The following is a 25,456-nucleotide window of genomic DNA, read 5'->3' as shown; positions in this document are numbered from 1 at the left end:
GTACCCGTACGCGTACCAGTGGAAGTTTTCAACCGAAAATTTCTGCTGAGTTTGTAGTTTGCAAACTAGTAAACCAGTCACCTTAGGTACGCATACCCGTACTCATACCCACGAAAGTTTTCGAACCAAAAATTTCTGTTGAGTTTGTAAACTCAAATCCGGTAGCTAAGGTACGCATACCCGTACGCGTACCCAAGCTGGTTATTTCTCAAATCGGTAGTTCATGAACTTAAAACAATAATTCTTTAGGAATTCAATCTTTGCAAACCGTGGGTATATTTTTCATAAATTGATTAAAATGGATCAAACCGATTTTGTTTCAATTGTGTCTATGAATAAAGACCTAAGAAATTTAACAACTATTCAACTAGTTCTTATGAGTCATTTGAACTAGTTATGAGAAAGATGAAGACGGTTAATATGAAAGTGCTCATATGGCTAACTATTGGTTAACTATTTGTGAACCAACTAAGTGACGTTTAGGTACGGTTTCTCAAACCTAAATGAATACGTTCCATTTGTGCGTGACAAGCTAAGTCTCGATCTAACAGTTGAAAGATATTAGCTTGGTTGAATCAGGTTTTTCATCTAACGGTGAATATTGAATGCTTTGTTACCAAGGTAACTTGGATTGCAAACCCTGATTTGAAAACTATATTAAGGAGACATCTAGAAAATGGAAAAACTAATCCCCACACCTCCTGTGTGATACTAGTTGGTTTTGCTAGAGTCGATTCTCTTTTAACCTTATGTTTCTTCTCGAGACCCTGTAGGTTAACGACTGAAATACTTCATTGGGATTGTGAAGCCATACGAAACTACTTCTCTTATAGTTGAGCGATTTGATCTTTCCATTTTATATCGTACGAGTTCAATTGAGTAATTGACTTGAGATTATATCTCCAATAGGGCAAGATAAAAAGAAATCACAAACATCTTCGTCCCATCGTTTGTGATTCCACAATATCTAGTTTCACTGCCATACGATTCAGATTATTGTGAGGTGATTGATAATACTAGGATGTTCTTCGGGAATATAAGTCCGGTATATCAATTAGTTCCTGTTCACCTTGATTTATCAAAAGACAGAACAAAAACTCATAGGTTTATCTGTGGGAGACAGATTTATCTATTATCATAGACTTTCCTGTGTGATACAAATTTGTTTATTAAAGTCTTCGACTTTGGGTCGTAGAAACTCTTGGTTGTGGGTGATATCAGTTAAGGGAATCAAGTGTGTAGTATCCTGCTGGGATCATAGACGTAAGGAGCGCAACTGTACCTTGAATCAGTGTGAGATTGATTAGGGTTCAACTACAGTCCAAACCGAAGTTAGTTTGTAGTAGGCTAGTGTCTGTAGCGGCTTAACACAGTGTGGTGTTCAATCTGGACTAGGTCTCGGGGTTTTTATGCATTTGTGGTTTCCTCGTTAAAAATTTTCTGGTGTCTGTGTTATTTCTATTCTGCATTACATTTTGTTATATAATTGAAATATCACAAGTTGTGCGTTGTATCGATCAATTGTGAAATCCAACTTTGGTTGTTGATTGGAAATTTATTGATCCTTGGATATTGGTGTTCGGTACCATGCAAGTTCATATCTCTAGTATTTGATAAAGACTCGCAGATTGCTTGAGTAAAGATCAAATCGAGATATTGAGATATTAACTCCTTGATATACTTTTTATTAAGATTGAGTCTGACTGTCTATTTGATTCTCTTAAAATTTTATTTAGAGTTAGTCCATACAGACTGCTAATCAAAATATTGGGTGAGGTTGTTACACCCCCACTTTTTCAATTGGTATCAGAGCAGGCAAACCCGTTCAAGACCTCAAAAGTCTGTGTTTGTGGCGATCTGACTCTATGAACAAAGGTACTATCTCTGAAAAACGCGTCACCAGAAATAAAGACTTTGTTTCTAATAAGTATGTTAAATAGAAAGATCCCTCAATCTCTGTTATATAAGAACCTGGTGTTCAAATGAAACGGACTAACACTGACATATGTTATCCTGATGAATCTGACTCTGTTGTTCAAGAGGAAACAGTTAGAGAGAGTAAACTAATTCTAAATCTTGTTAGAATTAAATCTGATAGATTCAAACAGTTAAAAAAACATGTCAATGTCCTTCTTGGTGTAGTAAAAGATTGTATCTCCAGTGAAAAGGCTTCTTATAAGGAAAATCCTGAAGTTCGATCAACTCGTATCTTACTTGAGGCAAAACTTGAAAAGGATGCTTTAGAAATTGAACATCTCTTGAGTAATCTCTCCATTCAAGGATGTTCAGAAAAGTCTGTTATACCATCTACTTCTATTCAAACTGAAAGAACTCCATTTTGAGAAGTAATTTCAGATTCTCTTTCCACTCAAACTGGTGTGCATGGGATTCACACATCAGCTGGAAGAAAGAAATCTCCAAACGATAATATTAGGTATGTAATCTCTAACCACTCCCTTGATCAGAAAGTGTGTCTCTTTGTGATTCAAAAGGGCATATAGTGCAAAAGAAGAAACCCAAGTTGAAAAAAAATCGTTGGTTCAACTTCAACACACCTTAGATTTTGATTCTTAAAGGTGTAAATGACATTCGCATGTCTAGACCAATTGGTTTTAGTACACATCATGTGTTTCTTATCAGGAAGGTCGGTTCAATGAGTTCCTCAAATGCACAAAAGCATAATAGACCTTTTGACAAATATCGTCCAAGAACAACTCATGTTCTCTCTCCTATTAGAAATGGAGATAATGCTAACCCTAATGTGAATCATGTATCAAGTGAAGAATGCAAATATGAGCAGATGGATGACAACCTAAAATTGATTATTGAGGGATATAAGGAAATCATCAACAAACTGTGTACTCCATCTAGACAACATTCTTCATGTAAAAGTCCTTACTATGTGTCGTATTATTGTGATAGTAAATTTTATGATAATTTTTCGCATCATAATAGTCTTCCTACAAAGAGCAGAAGAAAGGGGTTTAACCAAAAACAGTATTCAATTGATGAGCTAAAAGCTCATACTTGTGCTACTTGATCACAAGGTTGAAATCACTCACACAAAAATCCTGGTTGAGAGATATATTCAAGTATACTTGTTGGAAAAGGTGTTTTCGGACTCTCAAGCTATTTTCTTATCGTCTTTAGCATGAGTATCTTTGCAAAAATGCTTGCAAAAATATTTGTTTCGATGTTGTCAAAAATTTTATTTATGTCTAATTTTTGGTTAAACAAGGTGCTACTCATGTACTCTAATATTGTTTCTCTTGAGACATAGATTTTTGGAGTCATTATGATTTCCTAATATTGCAAGAGGTCTCAGCAAGGTCGTGTACGTTGACTCTTGTCTTTCTTTTTGGGTCGAAATTGAACTCGTACAGGTTACCCGTGTGACTGAAACGAATCAATTAAGGAAACCCTAAAAAGTTCCTTCCCTAAGAAACCTTTAAGTACCCGACCTATTGAGCTACGCAAGTCACGTACGCATACTCTAGGTTATTTTTGGGTTGTCAAGAATGTCTTCTTCTTCATCTCGCTATGGTGATTATGCAAATGGGTTTCTTGAGAAAGGTTTTGGTTTCGAATCAAAAGGGAGGAAGAAAAGAACTCTTGTATAAGATGGTGCGCCTAATGCCTCATGCTACTATGCCTACTCACACTAAGATGTTGAGAATGAGGATATGGTTTCTGTTGAAGTGGTCCATGACTTTCTTAAATACTTTGAGGAAGAAAAACTGTAACTTGTTGATACAATGAAGGATCTTGATATGGTTAGAATTGAGTTGAAAAAGGTTTCTACTGACCTTGGTCTCATAAAGTCACATGTCAAAGAGCTTCTCAATGAGGATATATTCTCTGAAGACGCAGTTGATACTATGAATCACAAGCTCAAAGGTCTTGAAACCCGTGAAGCTACCGAACGTGAACTTTGATTTAGCTTGTGATCGGTTTCTAGTAGATGTTTGATTTTTATTGTCTAGGAAACTTCTTAAGAAAATTTTATTCTTGTTTTTTATTAAGAAGGATAACTAGGGTTTGGAATGGCCATTATTGTGAGTACACATAGCTATGTCGAACGTTTTCATCTTGCAATCTTTTTAGATTTATTTACTTCAATTCTAAAGTGATTTGGAAGATGATGTTTACAGTATTAATCTTTACAGTTTTATATATTGCAATATGCTATGGGATATGTGTGTTTGCGTCCGTGAACTATTATTGTCCCATACGTTGTCAAAAGTTATCTCGTTTATATATCGATATGCATGTATTGATACAAAATCGATGAACTTTTGACAAACAAAAGTTAAGCCTATTATGTCATTTATTGATGGAAGATATGTTAAAATCTTTTGTTCACGAGGATTATGTCTATTATATGTCATTGTGCAAATAGCGATGGGAAATAGAATGAATCCTTGTATATTCCGCAGTATTGATCTTCCTTGATCCATATTTTATGTATATATATACTGTGTGGCTCCATAAGTTCTCTTATGTGAGGATTTACAACTAAACAAATCATAGATTCGTTTGTGATTAATTTGGTTGTGTATTCCGATTAAATTAATCATGGGTTCTCTTGTGATTAGTTTGATTGAGCATTTTTGGATACAAAATCATTTCCTTATGGTTTTTTGGTATCCAAAGAAATCCTTCTTTTCTTGTAAAAGTAAGGTCGCTCTTGTTGTTCTTTCGGGAATGACATCAAATGGGGGAGAGTTCTTTTGAACTTGCGCTTAATTTCCATATCTTTGTGGGGAGTGCGGATGTGGAATATTTGAGGAGCTATGTTGTATCTTTATAAACTCCGTGATGACTGCATTTAGCTTCGACTTTATGATTGCATCTAAACAAAGTTGATATGTAATTTTGTTTGGTCTTGAAGCGTCTCCATTAAAATTTTATTAGGATCCCGTTTTCGTACCTTTGCCAATTTTATTGACAAAAAGGGGGAGAATTAATACGTAGTTCACACTACAAATACATATGGTTTTCGGATCATTATGTAAGGGGGAGTGGTTTTCTTGTTGAGATGAAGTTTGACTAAGGGGGAGTAATACATATCACCATAGTATTGTTTTCGAAGTTGTGATATAAGAACTTTGATATTGTGTAATAATACTATGACACTGTACAACAATGATAGAGAGATTTTGTTTTCTCATTGTTATGGCTACGGAACTTCAACAATTATGATGTTGAACTGAACATATATGGAATCATGGGAGTACTTGGAAAAGACGAAGTTTTCGAGCAATGTTGAAGCACCAAGGAGATCAAGCATGTGGACGAGAAGCTACAAAGTTTTATTTATTTTGTAATCCATATGTATTGATAGTTTTGTAACTAAAATTGGCAAAGGGGGAGATTGTTAGAGCATTGCTCGGTCGAACTCGCATGCGTTGCTATCTTAAGCATGTTTGTCAATATTAGTGATCAAAACTATATTTCTTGATTTCTAGTTTAATTATGACTAAGTCTCGGTCTAGGATAGTTAAGTGTAGTTGATCTCCAAACTCCATGACAATCATCTTACGAAGACGAAGAACTACTCGAGGAACCAGTTGAACTTCATCTGACTAAAAAGGTATGTGGAGACTTAAACTTATCTACCACTCAAAAGTCTATTCTATCTCCTACTCTTGAGACAAAGTCGTATAAGTATGATAGTTTTCATACATACACATTTGCTATTTCGAGCCGAGTTTACTCGCATATCTTTTTCTCGAAATATGTGTTAGTAAGCTTTTGCTTTAACCACATTCATCTTTACGCGTGACGATAGTCGTGACTAACGATTGTTATAAAATTATAGAAGAATGTTTCAATGATTGAAATGTAGAGTTGAGATTACCAACTACGGATATAAGCATATATAGTGTGTTCGCACATTAGTGTATAAATCCATGTGCTGGAAACCAAGTGTGTGAATATGTGTGTGTACGGTATTGGTGAAGGAGACAGGTTGGGTACGCATACCCGTATGCGTACCAGCGGAAGTTTTCAACCGAAAATTTCTGCTGAGTTTGTAGTTTGCAAACTAGTAAACCAGTCACCTTAGGTACGCATACCCGCACGCGTACCCACGGAAGTTTTCGAAACGAAAATTTCTACTGAGTTTGTAAACTCAAATCCGGTAGCTAAGGTACGCATACCCAAGCTGGTTATTTCTCAAATTGGTAGTTCATGAACTTAAAACAATAATTTATAAGGAATGCAATCTTTGCAAACCGTGGGTATATTGTTCATGAATTGATTCAAATGGACCGACTTTGTTTCAATTGTGTCTATGAATAAAGACCTTAGAAATTGAACAACTCTTCAACTAGTTCTTATGAGTCATTTGAACTAGTTATGAGAAAGATGAATACGGTTAATATGAAAGTGCTCATATGGCTAACCATTGGTTAACTATTTGTGAACCAACTAAGTGTACATTCTTAGGTACGGTTACCCATACCTAAATGAATACATTTAATTTGTGTGTGACAAGCTAAGTTTCGATCTAACGATTGAAAGATATTAGCTTGGTTGAATCAGGTTTTTCATCTAATGGTGAATATTGAATGCTTTGTTACCAAGGTAACTTGGATTGCAAACCCTGATTTGAAAACTATATAAAGGAGACATCTAGCAACTGAAAAAACTAATCCCCACACCTCCTGTGTGATACTAGTTGGTTTTGCTAGAGTCGATTCTCCTTTAACCTTAGGTTTCTTCTCGAGACCCTTTAGGTTAACGACTGAAAGACTTCATTGGGATTGTGAATCCAGACGAAACTACTTCTCTTGTAGTTGAGCGATCTGATCTTTCCATTTTCTATGTACGAGTTCAATTGAATAATTGACTTGAGATTATATCTCTGATAAAGCAAGATAAAAAGAAATTACAAACATCTTCGTCTCATCGTTTGTGATTCCACAATATCTAGTTTCGCTACCATACGATTTAGATTATTGTGAGGTGATTGATAATACGAGGCTGTTCTTCGGGAATATAAGTCTGGTTTATCAATTAGTTCCTGTTCACCTTGATTTATCAAAAGACGGAACAAAAACTCATAGGTTTATCTGTGGGAGACAGATTTATCTATTATCATAGACTTTTCTGTGTGATACAGATTTGTTTATTAAAGTCTTCTACTTTGGGTCGTAGCAACTCTTGGTTGTGGGTGAGATCAGATAAGGGAATCAAGTGCGTAGTATCCTGCTGGGATCAGAGACGTAAGGAGCACAACTGTACCTTGAATCAGTGTGAGATTTATTAGGGTTCAACTACAGTCCAGACCGAAGTTAGTTTGTAGTAGGCTAGTGTTTGTAGCGTCTTAATATAGTGTGGTGTTCAATATGGACTAGGTCCCGGGGTTTTTCTGCATTTGCGGTTTCCTCGTTAACAAAATTTCTGTGTTTGTGTTATTTCTATTCTGCATTACATTTTGTTATATAATTGAAATATCACAGGTTGTGCGTTGTATCGATTAATTGTGAAATCCAACCTTTGGTTGTTGATTGGAAATTGATTGATCCTTTGATATTGGTCTTCGGTACCATCCAAGTTCATATCTCTAGTATTTGATAAATACTCGCAGATTGTTCGAGTAAAGATCAAATCGAGAGATTGAGATATTAACTCCTTGATATACTTTTTATTAAGATTGAGTCTGACTGTCTAGTTTATTCTCTTAAAAGTATAGTAGAGTTAGTCCATACAGTTTGCTAATCGAAATGTTGGGTAAGGTTGTTAGACCCCCGCTTTTTCAAAAAATATAATAGCTTTTGAAAGTAATTTAAAAGAACAGTACATTATCTATCTTTAGCATACAAAGGTTTTCTAATCCAATTAGATTGGTTCTATAGTCTGTTAGATATATCTTATGAATACTTACAACTTTGTAGAAGGAACCAAAGGTCAATTCGAAGCATAAAGGGTCCAAAGTATCAAACTAAGAAAACATGGCACCAAACCCAAGTCCACTAAACATGCCCACTAACTTAAGAATTGATCCATCTGGTCAACTAACAGTCACCGTCTGGTCAGAAAGGTCAATTAAGAAAACATGGCACCAAGCCCAAGTCCACTAAACATGCCCACTAACTTAAGAATTGATCCATCTGGTCAACAAACAGTCAACGTCTGGTCAGAAAGGTCAATTAACAGTCAACGTCTAAGGTCGGGTCAACAGAAAGGGTTAACTTGGCCAACGAGTCAAACAGGAATCGGTCTGGGTCAACTCAGTCCACAAGACTGATTCAGGTGAGTCAGATAAACAATAACTCAGTCAGATAGACCGAGTAAGAAACACAACTTGAGTCAGCTAAACTGACTGGGATGACTAACATGCTTAAGTTCAAGAAGCGGATGTTCATACAATCAAAACCACAAACATAAATTCACTAAGATCAAATCTATCAGTTCAACTCTAGTAGAATCAACTTCTTAGCTGAAAAGCACACTCAATCTATCTGCAACTCGATTACATATCCATTTCATTCTCAACAGAAACTTCATCAACATTTGCTCCGTACTTGTATCTAAACACAAATAACTTAGACTAACATCTTCATAATAACCAACTGTTACTTCATCTCTAAACACACATATGCAACATCAATTGAACTTTCATATTCTCTAAACTTCAATTTAGGTAACACTTCAATTACAACCATATTCATTGTCAGTTCCCTGTCAATCAACACAAACAACACCATTCAGTTCACATTTTCATTGTTCTCGCCAGTCCAGCTCCAACAACATTCCCAACTCTCACTCTTCTCTGTCATTTTCAATAACCCTTCTATCCTCAACCACACATCATCATATCACAACATCCTATATAATAACAACATCAACATCTTATTTTGTTCTTCATCTACAGCTTGAACTTCATCAATACCTGTAATACTGCTATCTTCAACTCAGCCATAACCTCCATCTGTAATTCTCACAACCTTAGCCAAATACATCACTACCATAACCAACTTATCTGTCTAGCCAATATCCAATTCATCTCCATCTTCTAATCACAGGACCCTAATTCCAAAACACCAACAACAATCCCAATTCACCAATTCTACCATCACTATCATCAACCATGAGTTGCTAAAACTCCATTCGGTTCAACACCAGACATTGTATCTACACCATCTTCCCTTCCTTTGATGTACACCCAGGGCTTCATTTTCTCCTTGTCAAAAATCAACATAACAACTCCAATTTTCTTCTCCACATACCCAAATCCATACCAATAACCCTAAGCAGGATGAACCCTAATTCCCAATTCAACTTCCTAGAAACTGAAATTAAACCTAATACATCGATCTAACTTCAATTAAGAACAAACCCATAAAATATAACATCAAACCAAACTCAATTTCATAAAGAAATCAAAACAGAAACCCGAATTAAATCTCTAATTTACCTTTTTCCGATCGATTCATCATTAGAAAAGCACCACCTAACCAATCCAATAACAACCCCTGGATTCTTCATCCGAGAACGTCACTCTATCATCATCAGTTCTACAAGAACCCTAATTCCAGAAACCCTAACCTCAATTCAACATCTACATCGTCTTCTTCTTCTCATCCCGATCTAAATCAACCACAGAATCAACAACTCCACTTTCGATTCAACTTACTAACAAGATTCTATGAATATCTCACACGAAAACAACTCAATTCTTATGAACCGAGTTCGACAGAGAAGGAAAGAAGAAGAACAGAAGACAGGAAGAAAGGAAAGAGAAATGATTTTCTCTCGATACGTTTTGGTGATGATAAGGCCAAAAGAAAATGATAAAGGCACCCAGATAAAGGATAAGGGCAGCTAGGCGGTTTAGATGCAAAAAAAAAAATCATTTTGCCATTCTCATTAATCTGATAATATCTATTTCACCCGGTATCTGATTGACACGTTCGAGTAGTCTATCTCGCATAACTTTTCCAGACCTACCCAGTAATACTAATTTCGTATCTAGATCGTTGTAAGATTAATTTCTATTAATTAACATTCGTCTCTAATTAATCCGGTCAATAACGGCTTAGTCGTCTCATGACTGGTCTAATAGCGTTGACGAGTTTGAGGCTCATTACAAAATGCATGGGCTATATTTAAGAAAATCCAACAAAACTCATCAGAAGACTGGAATAGAATGTATTATCTTTATACACGGAGTTGCGAGAAATTTCTTTTCATTGATTTCAAGAATCCTGGGAAGATAAGACAAAGAAAATATTGTAAATATCAGAAGACTTAGGTGGAAGTGACAAGATGTTTGCAACTTAGCAATCTCACTAAATACAGTTGAAGCATAATTATCAAGAATGACACATGATTATAGGTCTGAACACAAATATAAAGTCATACAAGAAAAAATATATCTTAAATCATTGATGAGCAAACAAGTATGGAATATACCTGAACCTAAACCCATAAACTTCCCCTCCCTCACAATGTTGCTACTGATAAAGGAATATGAAGATACCTGAACCTTACCACTAGCCAGTTGATCCCTGTAACAACAAAAACAAATAACATAAGGCTTATATGACAAATTGTAACAAGGAAAGGAGATTTAAAAAATTATAGGTGTACATTAAATCCTAATTCGCTTGCAAAAAATGTTACATTTTCCTACAATTTGGCTATTAAAAAATCAAAGGGGATCCGTTCTTGTTCTTAGGTGTTGGTGTAGGATCAGAATCTCGCAATGATAATATTTCAGCGAAACTATCAGTGACACAGTACAACAGCGTCGCAGAACAATTTCAGAAATGATAAAATAAATGACATCAGCTAAGATCATGAAAAAGATATGATAATCCTGCGAAAATTAGAGAGTTTGCGAAATTAATATCTGTAAGGTTGCGAGAATGTCGCAAACCATACCCGAAAATAAGGGACATATTATCTGTCATCCACTATGTATTTCCTTATAAATAGTCGTTCGAATTGTAAAAAGAGGGGAGATCTTTTTTGAAGTAAGAAACAAATAAATAGGAGAGAGAAAGTTTAGAGCAGAGATCATTCTTGAATTCTTTATCTTTTCTTGTAAGAACATCCAAAGATTAATCAACAAAATTAAGAATACAAACTTAAAATGAGTTGATTAATAATGAAATCACATGAAGAGTGTAGTGTAGGATTTCCTGCAACTACAGTCGGTAGTGTATTTTTTTCACATATTCCCTTTTAAAAATTGATTTTAGTGTGCTAACGGTGATTTTTTTGCTCCTGATCGGCGGTGCTAATTTTTATTCTTTTATTCAAAATAGTTCCTCTTATGGGACCAATTATGTTTTTCGATTGAGGCTGTAGGATCAGAATCTCGCAATGACAATGTTTCAGCGAAATTATCAGTGACACAGGACAACAGCGTCGCAGAATAATTTCAGAATTGATAAAATAAATGATGTCAGCTAAGATCATGAGAAAGATATGATAATCCTGCGAAAATTAGAGAGTTTGTGAAATTAACATCTGTAAGGTTGCGAGAATGTCGCAAACCATACCCAAAAATAAGGGACAGATTAGATGTCATCCACTATGTATTTCCTTATAAATAGTCGTTCGAATTTTAAAGAGGGGGGAAATCTTTTTGAGAAAGAAACAAGTAAATAGGAGAGAGAAAGTTTAGAGTAGAGATCATTCTTGAGTTCTTTATCTTTTCTTGTAAGAACATCCAAAGATTAATCAATAAAATTAAGAATATAAACCTAAAATGAGTTGATCAATAATGAAATCATTTGAAGAGTGTAGTGTAGGATTTCCTGCAACTACATAATGGCGCTAGAAATAGGGAGGTGCTGAAGATTATTCTAGAAAAAGCTAAAGATTGATATTGTGATTTGTGAAAATTTAAAGTGATTGATTAAGAATTTTTCATAATTTCTTGCAATACTGTTAACATTGAAGAAATGGCTAGAAGAAGAAATACATCCGAACAACCGACTATTATTAGAAGAAGCAAAAGAATTGCTGGAAGAGAAAGAAGTGAAATGGGAGAATCTACTAGAATGAGAAATAATAGAGAAAATCAAATTCAACCGCCGATTCAACAAACACTAGTTCAAGACAGGAATACAGATTATGACAGGGTGAGCATACACACTTGGCGATCAAATTCAGCAGAAGAAATAGAAGAAGAGCAACAAAACAGAAATCATAGACATGAAGAGAGAAATCAAGAAGCAGATGAAGGAATAATTCATGGAGATATGGAAATTGGAGCGTTAGAAACATTGAGACGAAGAATACATGAAGAAAGAAGAGATGAGGCAAAAGAACGTGCAAATTTAACAAGGCTAAATCACGAATTAAGGATGGAGAATCGAAGACTACATAATATAAGATCGAGAAGCATTACAAAATCATATTCAAGATCGACTAGAAGAGAAATGAAGCAAAATTCACCCACAATCAATGCTGGAAACAATATTCAAGAAGAAATATCAAATCCTACTGAAGAATATCGCGAAAATAGAGAAAGAACTGATGATCGTTACGTTCCACAAAATGAAACTTTTGATGATGGTAAAATTGGAGGAAATCAAGAGAAAGGACAAAATAACCAAGATGGCGAAGAAAATCAAGATGAAAGAAGAAGAATTTTACATGTGAGAGAAACTCAAAGAAATCAACAGACAATTGAAGAAGAAATTGAAAGACATTATGCTGAACAAACACGTTTAATCTGCGAACGTAAAAGATTGAGAGCGGAAATGGAAGAACAAGAGCTTCAGGAGACGATTCGCCAGAAAAATTATGACAATCGAGAAAGAAGGCATACACAAAACCGGAATAACGATAATCTCAATGAGGAGTATGATAGAGTAAAGAGAATGGATGAAAGACAGCGAATTGAATTGATAAGAAATGAACAAAGTTATGGAGGGGAAAATGAAAGGCATCATCATTTGCGAATTCAATATAGAGATGAGGAAGAGAATCGCAGAAGAAGACGAGACGAGGATAATGAAGAAGAGATGCAAAATTTCGCGAGAGAAGATATACGTGAACACAGAAGAAGAGAGGAAAAACTAAAGAGACCAATGGATTAAGATTCAGGTGTAAATAAACAAATATTGAAATAATTAGAATAAATGAGAGGAATGCTAAATAATAGAGGAGAAGTAGGTAGAAGACAATTGGATGAATCAATAGAAGAAGCTGCGAAAACTCCATTTACAAGGGAAGTACAATTAGGAGGAATACCACCGAAATGCAATTTGCCCGCATTAACCAGCATTTTTGATGAAACAACTTGTGCAATCCAGCACATTAAAGCCTATGTGAGGTGCATGTTACAATGGGAAAATCATGATGCGGTATTGTGCAAATATTTCGCATCCAGCTTAACAGGAGAAGCGTTAAAATGGTTTGAAGGTTTACCAAAGAATACAATAACCTCCTTCAATCATTTGCAGACTACATTCTTGGGGGCATATATAAGAAATAATTCCTCACGACCTGGTATAAAAGATGTGTTTGGATTAAAACAAAGGATTGGTGAAAGTTTGAAACACTTGACTAAAATATGGAGAACTATGTGTACCGAAATGGATGGCCGTGTAGATGAGAGATATCTCATATTATCATTTATCAATTCTATGTTTGCAACAAACCTATTGTATGTCCAAATTTTCAGAGTCAAGAATACGATTACAATGACTGAATTGCGAGAACTTCAAGAAGAATACATTGCTCTAGAGGAAAGGCAAAATGAAATGGAATCATATCCAGTTGTGAACACCAGCTCACAAACAGCGAATGCAAGCTTATTACCCAAGCTAATAAACACAGTGGCGAATACTTCGCAAGTACAACAAGAGAAGGTGACAAGTAACAATCAACAGAAACTAGTAGCTATGGGAAGCCGAGATCAAGAAGAGTATGAAAGAGAAAGAAATTTCTACAATCGTGGAGGAAATAAAAAGATTCAAAGACTCGGTCAACCGCAAGAAACTTATGGAGGTCAAAGACAAAACTATAACAGAGGACAAGGAGGTCACAAGGTAGTATGGGAAGAAATCAAGATGCCACCTCTAAATGCAAGTGTGGAGAAGATATGGGAATCTATAATCTTGATGGAGAATATACCAACACCATGGAACATGGGAACAGAACCACCTCCTAACCAAAGAAGTCACGAGTTTTGTTCTTATCATCATTTTCATGGACATACCACAAATGATTGCAGAAATGTAAAAAGAATTATTTTGAGAATGATCGATCAAGGAAAACTAAACGACTTTCTGGTAGGGCATCCGCAATCTCAACCATTGCCACCACCACCAGAACATCACAAAGTGAATACGATGAAAAAGAAAGAAACATTCTTCATAGAAGTTGGTGGAAAAGCAAAAAATCTATTATGTCACTCTATCGTACATTCATATAAGACAAATGAAGATTTTCATGATAATGTTTTGAGTAGAGTGTTCGCAAGAGATAATGATGGAAGAGAAATTATGAATAATGCGAAAATCTCGCCACTAGAGGAATGACAGAAACATATCATTTCTTTTACTGCAGAAGAAATTCCCGAAGGAGAAGAGGTGCATGACAATCCATTGGTAATAAAATTAGAAATTAATCCAAAACCAAAAGAAGATGCGGATGATGAAGCTGAAGATTCATGGGCAATCAATAGAATTCTAGTCGATACTGGAAGCTCTGTGAACATCTTATTTTATCATACTTATAAAACCATGGGTAGAAGAGATGATGATATTTTCCATCAACATATAAGATATATGGTTTTAATGGTACTGCTAACAAGCCTAAAGGGGAGGTTACTATGCGAATTCCATTGAAGGGAATATCTTCTGAAATCTCATTATGTGTCGTTGATGTAGAATCACCCTACAATGCGTTAATTGGTCGACCTTGGCTACATGGGATTCTAGGTGTAGATTCAACTTTCCACCAGTGAATTAAATTCCCTCACCCCAATGGTGTAGGAATCATAAAGGGAGATAGAATCTTGCGAAGGAAGTGCAAACAAGAAGGAAAACTGGAGACACAAAATCAAAGATGTACAAAGAAGTGGGAGGTTGATGGTGGATACAATCGAAAGGAAAGGAGAAGAGATGTTGCGAAATTAATGCTAGCTCAGAATAAAAATGATGAACATACCACTACCAAGGAAGCAGTAGCAGAAAATAATAAAGAAGCAGAGGATGGCAAAGGTAATAAAAATAAGAAATGTATGAATGATTAAGTTGTTGCGATACTCTCGCAATAAGTAAAATTCTCAAAAATACATTTGATTGAACGACAAAATTGAGATTGCGAAATTCAGATACATATGATGATTTGCGAGACTCTCGCAGAGATAATGAATTTTACAGAAAATTATCAGAGAAGAATGACAAAAGAGAAAGAGGCGAACCTTTATGGCGTACACCCTAGTTCGCAAATACAATTTCGCAAGAGGCAAATGTAAGACCTAAAGTACGTCATATAAGGGGGTACCTGTTGCATGGTTCAGGGAAAGGCTACACCGCCCCCGGAACCTGAGTCATGGAGATTTGGGGTCAATGAAGCCCATTCGGGAGAGACACCTTGGATTCTCAGCTTAAGCATATGACTTGGGTTGGGAGACTAAGGTAATAAGGACTCTCCCAAGGAGTGCATATCTGATCAAGGCGCCGAGATACACGGTTGAGTCAAGAGTGCCAGGGACGTTCGAAGCGTACCTTGCCATTCTTGACAAGTCTTGACTTATATTGCACTCCTCCTGAAGAAAACCCCACTTAGGGTGCAATCTCGTAACCATAATCCCTATAGGTAAAAGAGATAAGAGGCTGCGAAAACATCTGGTTGTTGTTAAGACTGGATGGGAGGAGCTAACCTTGTATGGTAGAAGTACGCCTCCTTGAAGGGGCAACCAGGGGGGAGATAAGGGCGGCACCCTCCATTAGGGAGCTAATAAGTGTCTTAAGACGCAAATGTCATGAGACTTTTTATTCGCAAGGATATTAAGGCTTGTCATATTTGTGCAACAATCCTGAAGAGGCAATAATACAAAATAAAAAGATAAGACGAGATCAATGGGTTTTCGCATGAAAGTGCGGAAACGTCCTGCGATTTCGTCGCAAGACGACAATGTCATGGGGCTTTATTTTCGCAAGAATATTTAGGCCTGTCATATTGTCGCAACATTCCTGAAGAGGCCATAGTACAAAAGAAAAAGTTAAGGCAAGATCAATGGGTTTTTGCATGAAAGTGCAAGGACGTCCTGCGATTTTGTCGCAATGACAAGAGGTGGCATAATAAGATCTTTAATTATGAAGGAAAAATAAGACCACACAGGAATGAGATTTTGAAAAGAAACGAAATTCACTTCGCACAAGATTGCGAAGTTATACAATAAGAATTTTTTTATGAAAACTCTCATTTGGATTCAAATAACAGAGGCAAGTATGGGAATGTATGAAATTAGAATGTTATTTGCTTCCATATGATAGATTTACTCAAAGATTTAAGAATTAATGATTATATTGATTAACTGTATTGCAAAGAAGAATTGTTTTAATTAATGCAGGTCAAAATGAAAGAAACACAAATATACGGAAAGAAGAAATATACTTACAAGTATTACAAAGAATCAAAGAAAGAAATAAAGACTACTTCTTGGTTAATCCTTCATTATCTTCATTAGACTTATTCCCTTCTTCTTCTGCGTCAGAATCTTCATCACCATCAGAACTTCCATTACTATCAGATTCTTCATCGTCAGCTTCGCTATCAGAGATAATCAAACTAGGAGTATTCTGTGGGATTTCTTCCAAAAGACAAGGATAATCAGAATGTGGGATATTATGATCATCACAAACCATTTGGATAGTTTGATTGTGAAAATGCATAGCATCATTCTTAAAATTCGCAACAGTGATCTTGATTTGATTCTTTAATCTAGAATACTTGTCGTTGCGAGAAGAAAGATTCTTTGCGAGTTCCTCCTTTTCAGCTTTGAGTTCCTCAATCTTTTCACGATATCTATTTTCAGAATCTGCGAGCAGAAGACAATCAATTTTTAACTTGATGAGAATTCATAAGAAGAAAAAGATTAGTAAAGAAGAGCAGCTAGTAACCTTCTCTGTCAGAAATCATATATCTGTAATCAAGGTTGTATGCTCAACTTGGAGACTAACATTTACACCTAAGTCTTTTCTATCATCATCTAAGATTTTTGCAGCCCAAAAAAATTCATCCTCACTACTTAAAAGAAGACGAGAACGAATTTGATTTTCCCTTTCGCAGAGTTCGATATTCTTTCGGTTAGCTTCATCTCGTTCAAGTTGAACTTCAAGAAGAGCCTCTTGGAATCTCGCCAGAGCCTTGGCACCTTGATCAGAGATGCGATCCTTATCATCTATGAGACCACTAATTTTGGTTCTTAACTCATTGGTTTTCTCTTTAGAATCAAGAAGGAGATGCTTAAATCGGTTGGATAAGCCTAAACTAGATCTATGATCAATTTCTAAGAGGCGAAATTTAGATCTAAGCTCATTTAGAGAAAGAGAAGAAATTCTATCATTTGAGAAGCTATTTAAGGAATTGTTAAGACGCTCAAGAAGGGTATCATTATCCAAGGCATTAGGAAATGAACGAAGAAGGGTAGCTTCATCAGAAAGACCATAAATGTCTGCAAAAAGGATCATTTAAATAAGATAAAACAACAGGATGAATGATTAAAGAGAAAAGAGAAAAGTAACATACCGTAAAACTGATTATAAGCTTGTTGAAGACTAGAGATTTTGTTCTTATACGAGGAAGAATCAATTTCTAATTGTCTATTTTTCTCGCGAAGACCTTTAACTTCAGCTTCCAATTCTTCATTCTTTTTGCGAAATTGAAGATTCTTCTTTTCGAGATTTTCACGTCTTCTCTCTAGATCTGAGGCAACATCAAAAGAATCTTTTCCAGCCTGCGAAAAAATATAAAAAATATTAATATAGAAAGAAATTTTGAATTATAACAATGAAGAAGGAAAAGGATAAAAATATACCAGACTATTGAGAAAATGCAAAAAATCGGGAGTCACTGATCTAGAAACTCCACGAAGAGAGGTATCACCATCCAGTAAAGGAACATCGCAAAGGGTAGCGAGATATTTGCAGGTGTTTGCGAATTGGCTATCTCCCTATTCCTTGTAGAGAATCAGAAAAGAGGCCAGATAACTTAGACATAGAAGATTCAGGTGGAGAATCTTCACTTCCAGCAAGATCATCGTTGTTCTCATCACCCTTATCACTTTCAGAATTTTCATGAGGAGGAATATTTGAAGGAGAAGAAGAACGAACTTTCCTTTTCTTTGGAGGAGGACCATGTGATTTTTCCTTGCGAATAGCACCTTTACCTTTATCACCAATCTTCGCAACATCAGTAGATTCTTCTACTTCAGCAATAATCTACACACACAGATAGAAATAAGAATTGTAAGCATAGATGTAACAGTACTATTTAAAATCATAAGAGAAAATTTCTTACCTCATCTGTGTATGAGCGAAGAGCTAACAGAGTACTAGATTTCCCAAACCTGTTATAACTATCTTTCAGTTTTTGGATCTGCGGAATGTCGCAAGAGTTAGCGAACAGAATAATAAAAATCAATAAAGAAATATAAAATGAGTTAAATGGGAGAAACATACCTATTTCTCCTTCTCGGGCCAATAGAAAACCCAAGGTTTATAAGCAGCGAGATTCGCAGGAAGAATATTTGACCCAGCAACGTAGGGTCCTTTTAGCATTAAAGTAAAAAAACACCATTTATCATCTTTCGATTGGCGAGGAGTTGTGTTTTTACCAGAATGCCAATTAATATCTTGCATGAGAATTTTGGCTTCATCAATGTTATCTTTCCTTTTTAAGCGAATACCCCAGTGAGTATTCTCTTTCTTCATGGAGATAAGTTCATAGTTCTCAAAGAAATTCGCTACTGTATACTTCTCAGCAACTATCTCTAGGTTTGAAAATTTAGGATCCCTAAGTTCTTTGGAGTACATAGATCCTCTACCAGCACCACGATTAGATAACTCTAGCATCATACGGATGCAGTCCCCACTTAGTTGGAAGATGGCTCGTGAAAATCCCGAATGAGCGAGAATTTCATAAAATAAAGGAAGATATGGGTTATAAAGAGGAATAGGGAGACCTGCGAGAATCTGACCTAGAGAAATTATGATTGATTGATCATCACAATATTGATCAGAGAAAAGTTTGATAGAAAGAATTGATTTGGCATTCTCACCAGGAATGGTGGAGAGTGTGAAACCTTTATCAGCAAGATCTTTTTGGACATCTTGTAAATTCTTTTCATATATATGACCACTTGGAGCCATGTTTGAATATAGAGTATGGGAATGTATGTAAAGTAAAAGGATTGAAGGAAGAAAAAATTACAGCAGCAGAATTTGCAGAAGAATAACAGAGTTGCAGAGATGAGAGAATAAAAATAGAAGAGAAAGTAAACAGAAAAGTGGAAAAGGGGGGGGAAGAAGAGTATATAAAGGAGATTTTTTACTCGAAAAAATAAACACCATTAAGACCAAAAGACGTGAGCGGTTGAAAAGCAGCGGTTACAGAAGACGTGTCAAGAAACAAATGGAAGAGAGAGTACGTGTGATAAATGTAGAATATGAAAAGATGAACAGATGCGGCATTTCTCATATCATTATCTACTTTGCAGAGAAGATATGAGAAGAGGCAAGATGTATGATCAGAATCTCGCAATGACAATGTTTCAGCGAAATTCTCAGTGACACAGTACAACAGCGTTGCAGAAAAATTTCAGAAATGATAAAATAAATGACGTCAGCTAAGATCATGAGAAAGATATGATAATCCTGCGAAAATTAGAGAGTTTGCAAAATTAACATCTGTAAGGTTGCGAGAATGTCGTAAACCATACCCGAAAATAAGGGACAAATTAGCTGTCATCCACTATGTATTTCCTTATAAATAGTCGTTCGAATTGTAAAGAGGGGGGGAATATTTTTGAGAAAGAAACAAGTAAATAGGAGAGAGAAAGTTTAGAGTAGAGATCATTCTTGAGTTCTTTATCTTTTCTTGTAAGAACATCCAAAGATTAATCAATAAAATTAAGAATATAAACCTAAAATGAGTTGATCAATAATGAAATCATATGAAGAGTGTAGTGTAGGATTTCCTGCAACTACAGAGGCCACCAAATAGCCAAGACCAAGCCTGCTTGTCATTTACATATTCCTAGTCAGAAGAAAATCTGCAATCTAAGGGTACATTTTTTTCCGTACCGGCCGTCGAGGTTTGAAGTTATATGTTTTGTTTCCTTTTCTTTGGGGTTTGCGAATCATTTGTTGAAGGTGGTTTCTTTTATCTTGGTTTTGAAGAAACAAAATTTGGACGGTGAAATATTATATGCCTAGATGATTCGTTGCAACCAAGAATCCGAAAGGTTAGACTTTCATTGTAAAGTTTTAGGTACTCAGGGGACGTTCATGTATCATGTATGAACCCCGTGGTTCTGCTCGGACATATCCAAGCCAGTTTTTCATTATCTGGCACTGTTGTCGCGAGTCAATATCAATCCAACCCATTTGAGTGATCCAGAATATCTTCAATGCTAATTTGGTGTGCATTCTATGTGTAAATATTTTTTCATGGTTGTGAGATAAAATATTTTAAATGATTGATTGAAAACTTAATTAATGACCTTAGTAATAGATTAGATATAATGTTGTTTCCTTACTTAGCTTTATTCTCTCATTAAACTTTAGTATTCTCAATTACTATGAGATACTCTTTGACATTATTCTATCATATAATAACGAATGCAAAAAGGAAAGATCTCCATGGGAGTTTAACCCTTATCCAACATGGTATCAGCCTAAAACGATCCATCAATCCCTCTTCTTCTCCTATACAAAATCAAATGGTCGGTGAAAAGAAATCGTTACATCCAGCCTTTACTGTCACAAACATCAAAACTCTTATTCCCATTCTCCTGGACATCAAACAGGATGAACATTCTTCATGGTTTTTCCTTTTCGAACTCCATCTCCAAGCTCATAATCTGGTTTTTCTCATTCACGGATCAGCAACTCGAACGGATCTTGATGCCACTACCGTAAAACATCTAGACTCTCTCTGTCGCCAGTGGATGTTCTCTACCATGGCCAAAGGTTTTATGCTCACCGTTCTCAAATCAGGAAAAACTGCTAAAGGCATATGGGATCACCTTAAGAAGCTATTTCAAGACAACAAAGGCATCCGCGCAGCAACCCTTGAAATTAAGTTCGTTAACCTTAAATTCACTGAATGTAATGGTGTTGATGATTACTGTGATAAACTTAAGTTGTTCTCCGACCGTTTAAGTGATCTCGATTTCCCGATGAATGACAAGCGATTGGTTACTCAACTTGTCAATGGCCTTACGGAGGAATACAACACTGTTGCCTCTTTCATCCAACAGTCTATGCCTAGTTTTGATTCTGCTAGATCTCAACTTAGAACGGAAGAAATAAGGCGTTCTCAACAAACCCTAAGTTCTACACCAACGACACTGGCTGCTGCTGCCTCCCCCGTGCATCGCAATAACCAGCGACAAAATCGTCCCAACAGCAACAGACGTGGTCCACGACCACCATCCCACGGAAATGATTGGACCCAAAATCCAGCGGCCCAACCACCTCTTCTGCCCACTTCTAGCATGCATCAAACAACCCAACCAACTCCAGGATATGCTCGTCAGCCTAGCTATCCGCCTTACTGGCCTCCATACTGGCATGTACCTCCCTTCCCGTACTCTACAGCCCCTGCCTGGCAACCCCGTCGACCACACTAACAGCGCTCCCAACGCGCACGGTCACCTGGAATAGGTCGTGGCCAAGCTTACTTCACTCCAACCACTGAAGTTCTCCAAGCGGATGATATTGCAGAGGCATATAGATCCATGAGTCTTCAACCTCCTGATGATGATTTCTACATGGACACCGGTGCTACTTCACATCTCACTGCAAATCCAGGTACGCTACATAACGTTTTCAACTCTAGCAATGTTCGTTCTATTCTAGTTGGCAATGGCAATAGCATTCCAGTTACGGCTAGTGGTACCAAGTTCATACATCTTCCTTATCGTATTCTTCAGCTAAAAAATACCCTTGTTTCCCTAACATTATCAAAACCTTAGTGTCTTTCTGCAAGTTTACTACTGATAATCATGTGTCTGTTGAGTTTGACCCATCTGGTTTCTCTGTGAAGGATCTGATTTCGAAGAAGACTATTCTACGATGTGACAGTTCTGGAGAGATCTATCATATCACCAATTCCATCGTATCTCCTCCTACTCCGGTCCTGCCTCAACCTATCTCTCTTGCTGTTTGTTCGCCAGATGTTAGGCATAACCGGCTTGGTCATCCTGGCAAAGCTATATTAGATGTCTTACGCACCAAAAGTTTTATTTCGTGTAATAAAAATTCATGTTCACAACTGCGTCATTCTTGTCAAGTTAGCAAACATGTTAGATTTCCATTTTTTGAGTCCAGTTCCAATACTTTTGCACCCTTTGATATTATTCATAGTGACTTATGGACCTGTCCATCACATATTGAAACAGGTTTCCGATATTATCTCATTTTATTGGATGATTTCACTAATTATCTATGGGTTTATCCTTTAAAATTCAAATCTCAAGTTTACACCAAATTCATGGAATTTCACTCTTTCGTTAAAACTAAATTTGAAAGTGACATCAAAAGTTTTCTATGTGACTTAGGTCGTGAATTTGATAAGTCTTCTTTTCATAATTTTACTCATACAAATGGCTTTGTTTTCCGTTTCTCTTGTCCTCAAACCTCCTCCCAGAATGGCAAAGCTGAGTGTATGATTCGTCGAGTCGACGACATTACTCGTACTCTTATGTCTCACGCCTCAATTCCCTCCAAATATTGGGTTGACTCTCTTAACATGGCCGTATATCTTCATAATATTCTTCCCACCAAAATTATTCATTTTCGTTCTCCTGTTTTTGTTCTGGTCTCCAACCTACATATGATCATCTTCGTATATTTGGATGTCTTTGCTATCCTAACCTCTCCTCCACCACACCTCACAAACTTGCTCCTCGTTTTACTAAATGTGTCTTTCTTGGTTTTCCTATCAATCATCGTGGCTATCGTTGTCTCGATCTTACCACACATAAAATCATCATCTCTCATCATGTAACCTTTGACGAAACTGTTTTCCCATTCGCAACCTCTACTCCCACCGTCTTATAGACTCAGAACCCTCTACCTCACCTATCCACCACTCTTTTGCTGACAACCTTGCCTACCCGTCAGCGCCTCCCTCACGCATTCGTCTGTTGTTCTCAGTTCCTCTATTCCATATACTCCCCCCCACAGGCGCGGACCTACAGTGATAAAAGTATCTCAAGGAGTTAATATCTCTCTCTTGATTTGATTTTCACTCAAGCTAAAATCAATAGCAAGTCTTTATCATATACAAGGAATAACTTGGACGGTACCAAAGACCAATGTCCAAGGATCAATCAATATCAATCAACAACCAAAGGTTGGATTTCCAATTGATGATCACAAACGCACAACTTGTATTATTTCAATTATATAAAATATAATACGGAAAAGAAATAACACAGACACCAGAAGTTTTGTTAACGAGGAAACCGCAAATGCAGAAAAACCCCTGGACCTAGTCCAGATTGAATACACATTGTATTAAGCCGCTACAGACACTAGCCTACTCCAAGCTAACTTCAGACTGGACTATAGTTGAACCCCAATCAGTCTACCACTGATTCAAGGTACAGTTGTACTCCTACGCCTCTGATCCCAGCAGGATACTCACACTTGATTTCCTTAGCTGATCTCATCCACAACCAAGAGTTGCTGCAACCCAAAATCGCAGACTTGATAATAAACGAATCTATCGCACTTAGAAAGTGTATCAAAGGATAAATCTGTCTCCCACAGATAATCTCTAGGTTTAGTTCCGACTTAAGATATGAAATCAAGGTGAGCAAGAACCAATTGATAATCCGGTCTTATATTCCCGAAGAACATCCTAGATTAATCAATCACCTCTCTACAATCCTTCCTGACTACACAAGCGGTTTGTCGAGGAATCACAAACATTGAGACGAAGATGTTTGTGACATCTTTATCTTTCCTATCAGAGAACTCTCACAATCTCAATCCAATCAAAGATTGTACTCGTACGATAGAAGATGCAAGATCAGATCACACAACTACGATAAAAATAGTATCGGTCTGGCTTCACAATCCCAATGAAGTCTTTAAGTCGTTAACCTGGTTTTAGAGAAGAAAACCAAAGGTTAAAGGAGAATCGACTCTAGCGAGCGCACTAGTATCACACAGACGTGTAGGGATTAGTTTTGCACAATGCTAGATGTCTCCTTTATATAGTCTTCAAATCAGGGTTTTTCCTTAGTTACAAAGCAATTCATATTCACCGTTAGATGAAAACCTGATTTAGATTCAAGCTAATATTTCTCAACCGTTAGATCGAAAAACTTAGCTTGTCACACACACTTGGGTAGACGTTTACTGGGTTTGTGAAAACCATGCCCAAACGTGTACGTGTATGTTGGCTCAACATAGTAACCCAAAAAGGTTAACCATATGAGCATTTCATATTAACCTTGTTCTTCTTCACCATAACTAATTCAATTGACTCAAATGAACTAGTTAAAGAGTTGTTCAATTGCTATGAGATCTTATGTAACTATACAAGACACAATTGAAACAAAGATGTTTCGATTCGATTGAATCGGCTCATGAACTTTATAGCCACGGTTTGCATAAAGCATTCCTTAGTAGTTTAAGTTTCATGTTCAGAGCATATCTTTAGATCATAACCTCTTAAGCTCACAAACAAGTTCGCGAACTTAAGACAACCGGTGGAGTTTTCCAAACTCAGCAGAAAATCTCGGCAAAAAGACTTTGGACAGTTCCCGGACTAGGTTCGCGTACTGAGTTCGCGGACTTACACGCAAACGAGTTTTTGGAAAATCCCAGCAGAAATTCTTGGTAGAAAAACTTCCGTCAGTTCGCGGACTGGGTTCGCGGACTTGGCAAAGCCAATTCCTCCGGTTTCTCTCAATCAACAAATTTCAAAAACTTCGGATTAAGGAATACATGGTTATGTAATCTAAACTCTCATTGCAATCATTGAGACATTCTCAGAGGACGTTATATAGCCGTTATTCACATAACGTTTCGCGTCAGAGCAATTCTCAAAGTAATTGAAACTTTTCATGACTTTCGTCACTAGGTGAAGATAAACTTGATCAAAGCGAAACGTTTTACCAACACATGATTTCGAGATATAGATAGGCGAGATATACTCGAATCGAAATATCAAACGTGTATGATCCAGTCTATATAGCACACGACTTTTGTCTCATAAGAAGTAGGAGATAGAAGAG

General features: G+C 36.5%; 1 protein-coding gene across 1 annotated transcript; it reads left to right on the top strand.

Annotated features, from left to right (window-relative positions):
• The first annotated feature begins 20,923 nt into the window (after window positions 1–20,923).
• LOC113362673 lies at window positions 20,924–21,835 on the top strand. Its single transcript, XM_026605213.1, has one exon. It carries the CDS (start codon window positions 20,924–20,926, stop codon window positions 21,833–21,835), a length of 912 nt encoding a protein of 303 aa, XP_026460998.1.
• Window positions 21,836–25,456: the final 3,621 nt, after the last annotated feature.

The sequence above is a fragment of the Papaver somniferum genome, chromosome 1 (genome assembly GCF_003573695.1).
Source record: "Papaver somniferum cultivar HN1 chromosome 1, ASM357369v1, whole genome shotgun sequence".
Lineage (NCBI taxonomy): Eukaryota > Viridiplantae > Streptophyta > Magnoliopsida > Ranunculales > Papaveraceae > Papaver > Papaver somniferum.
This window is presented reverse-complemented; position numbering and strand designations above follow the sequence as displayed.

Bases quoted from the DNA above. Each gene is read 5' to 3' on its own strand.
- LOC113362673 (XM_026605213.1), top strand. From the start codon at position 20,924: ATGGTCGGTGAAAAGAAATCGTTACATCCAGCCTTTACTGTCACAAAC.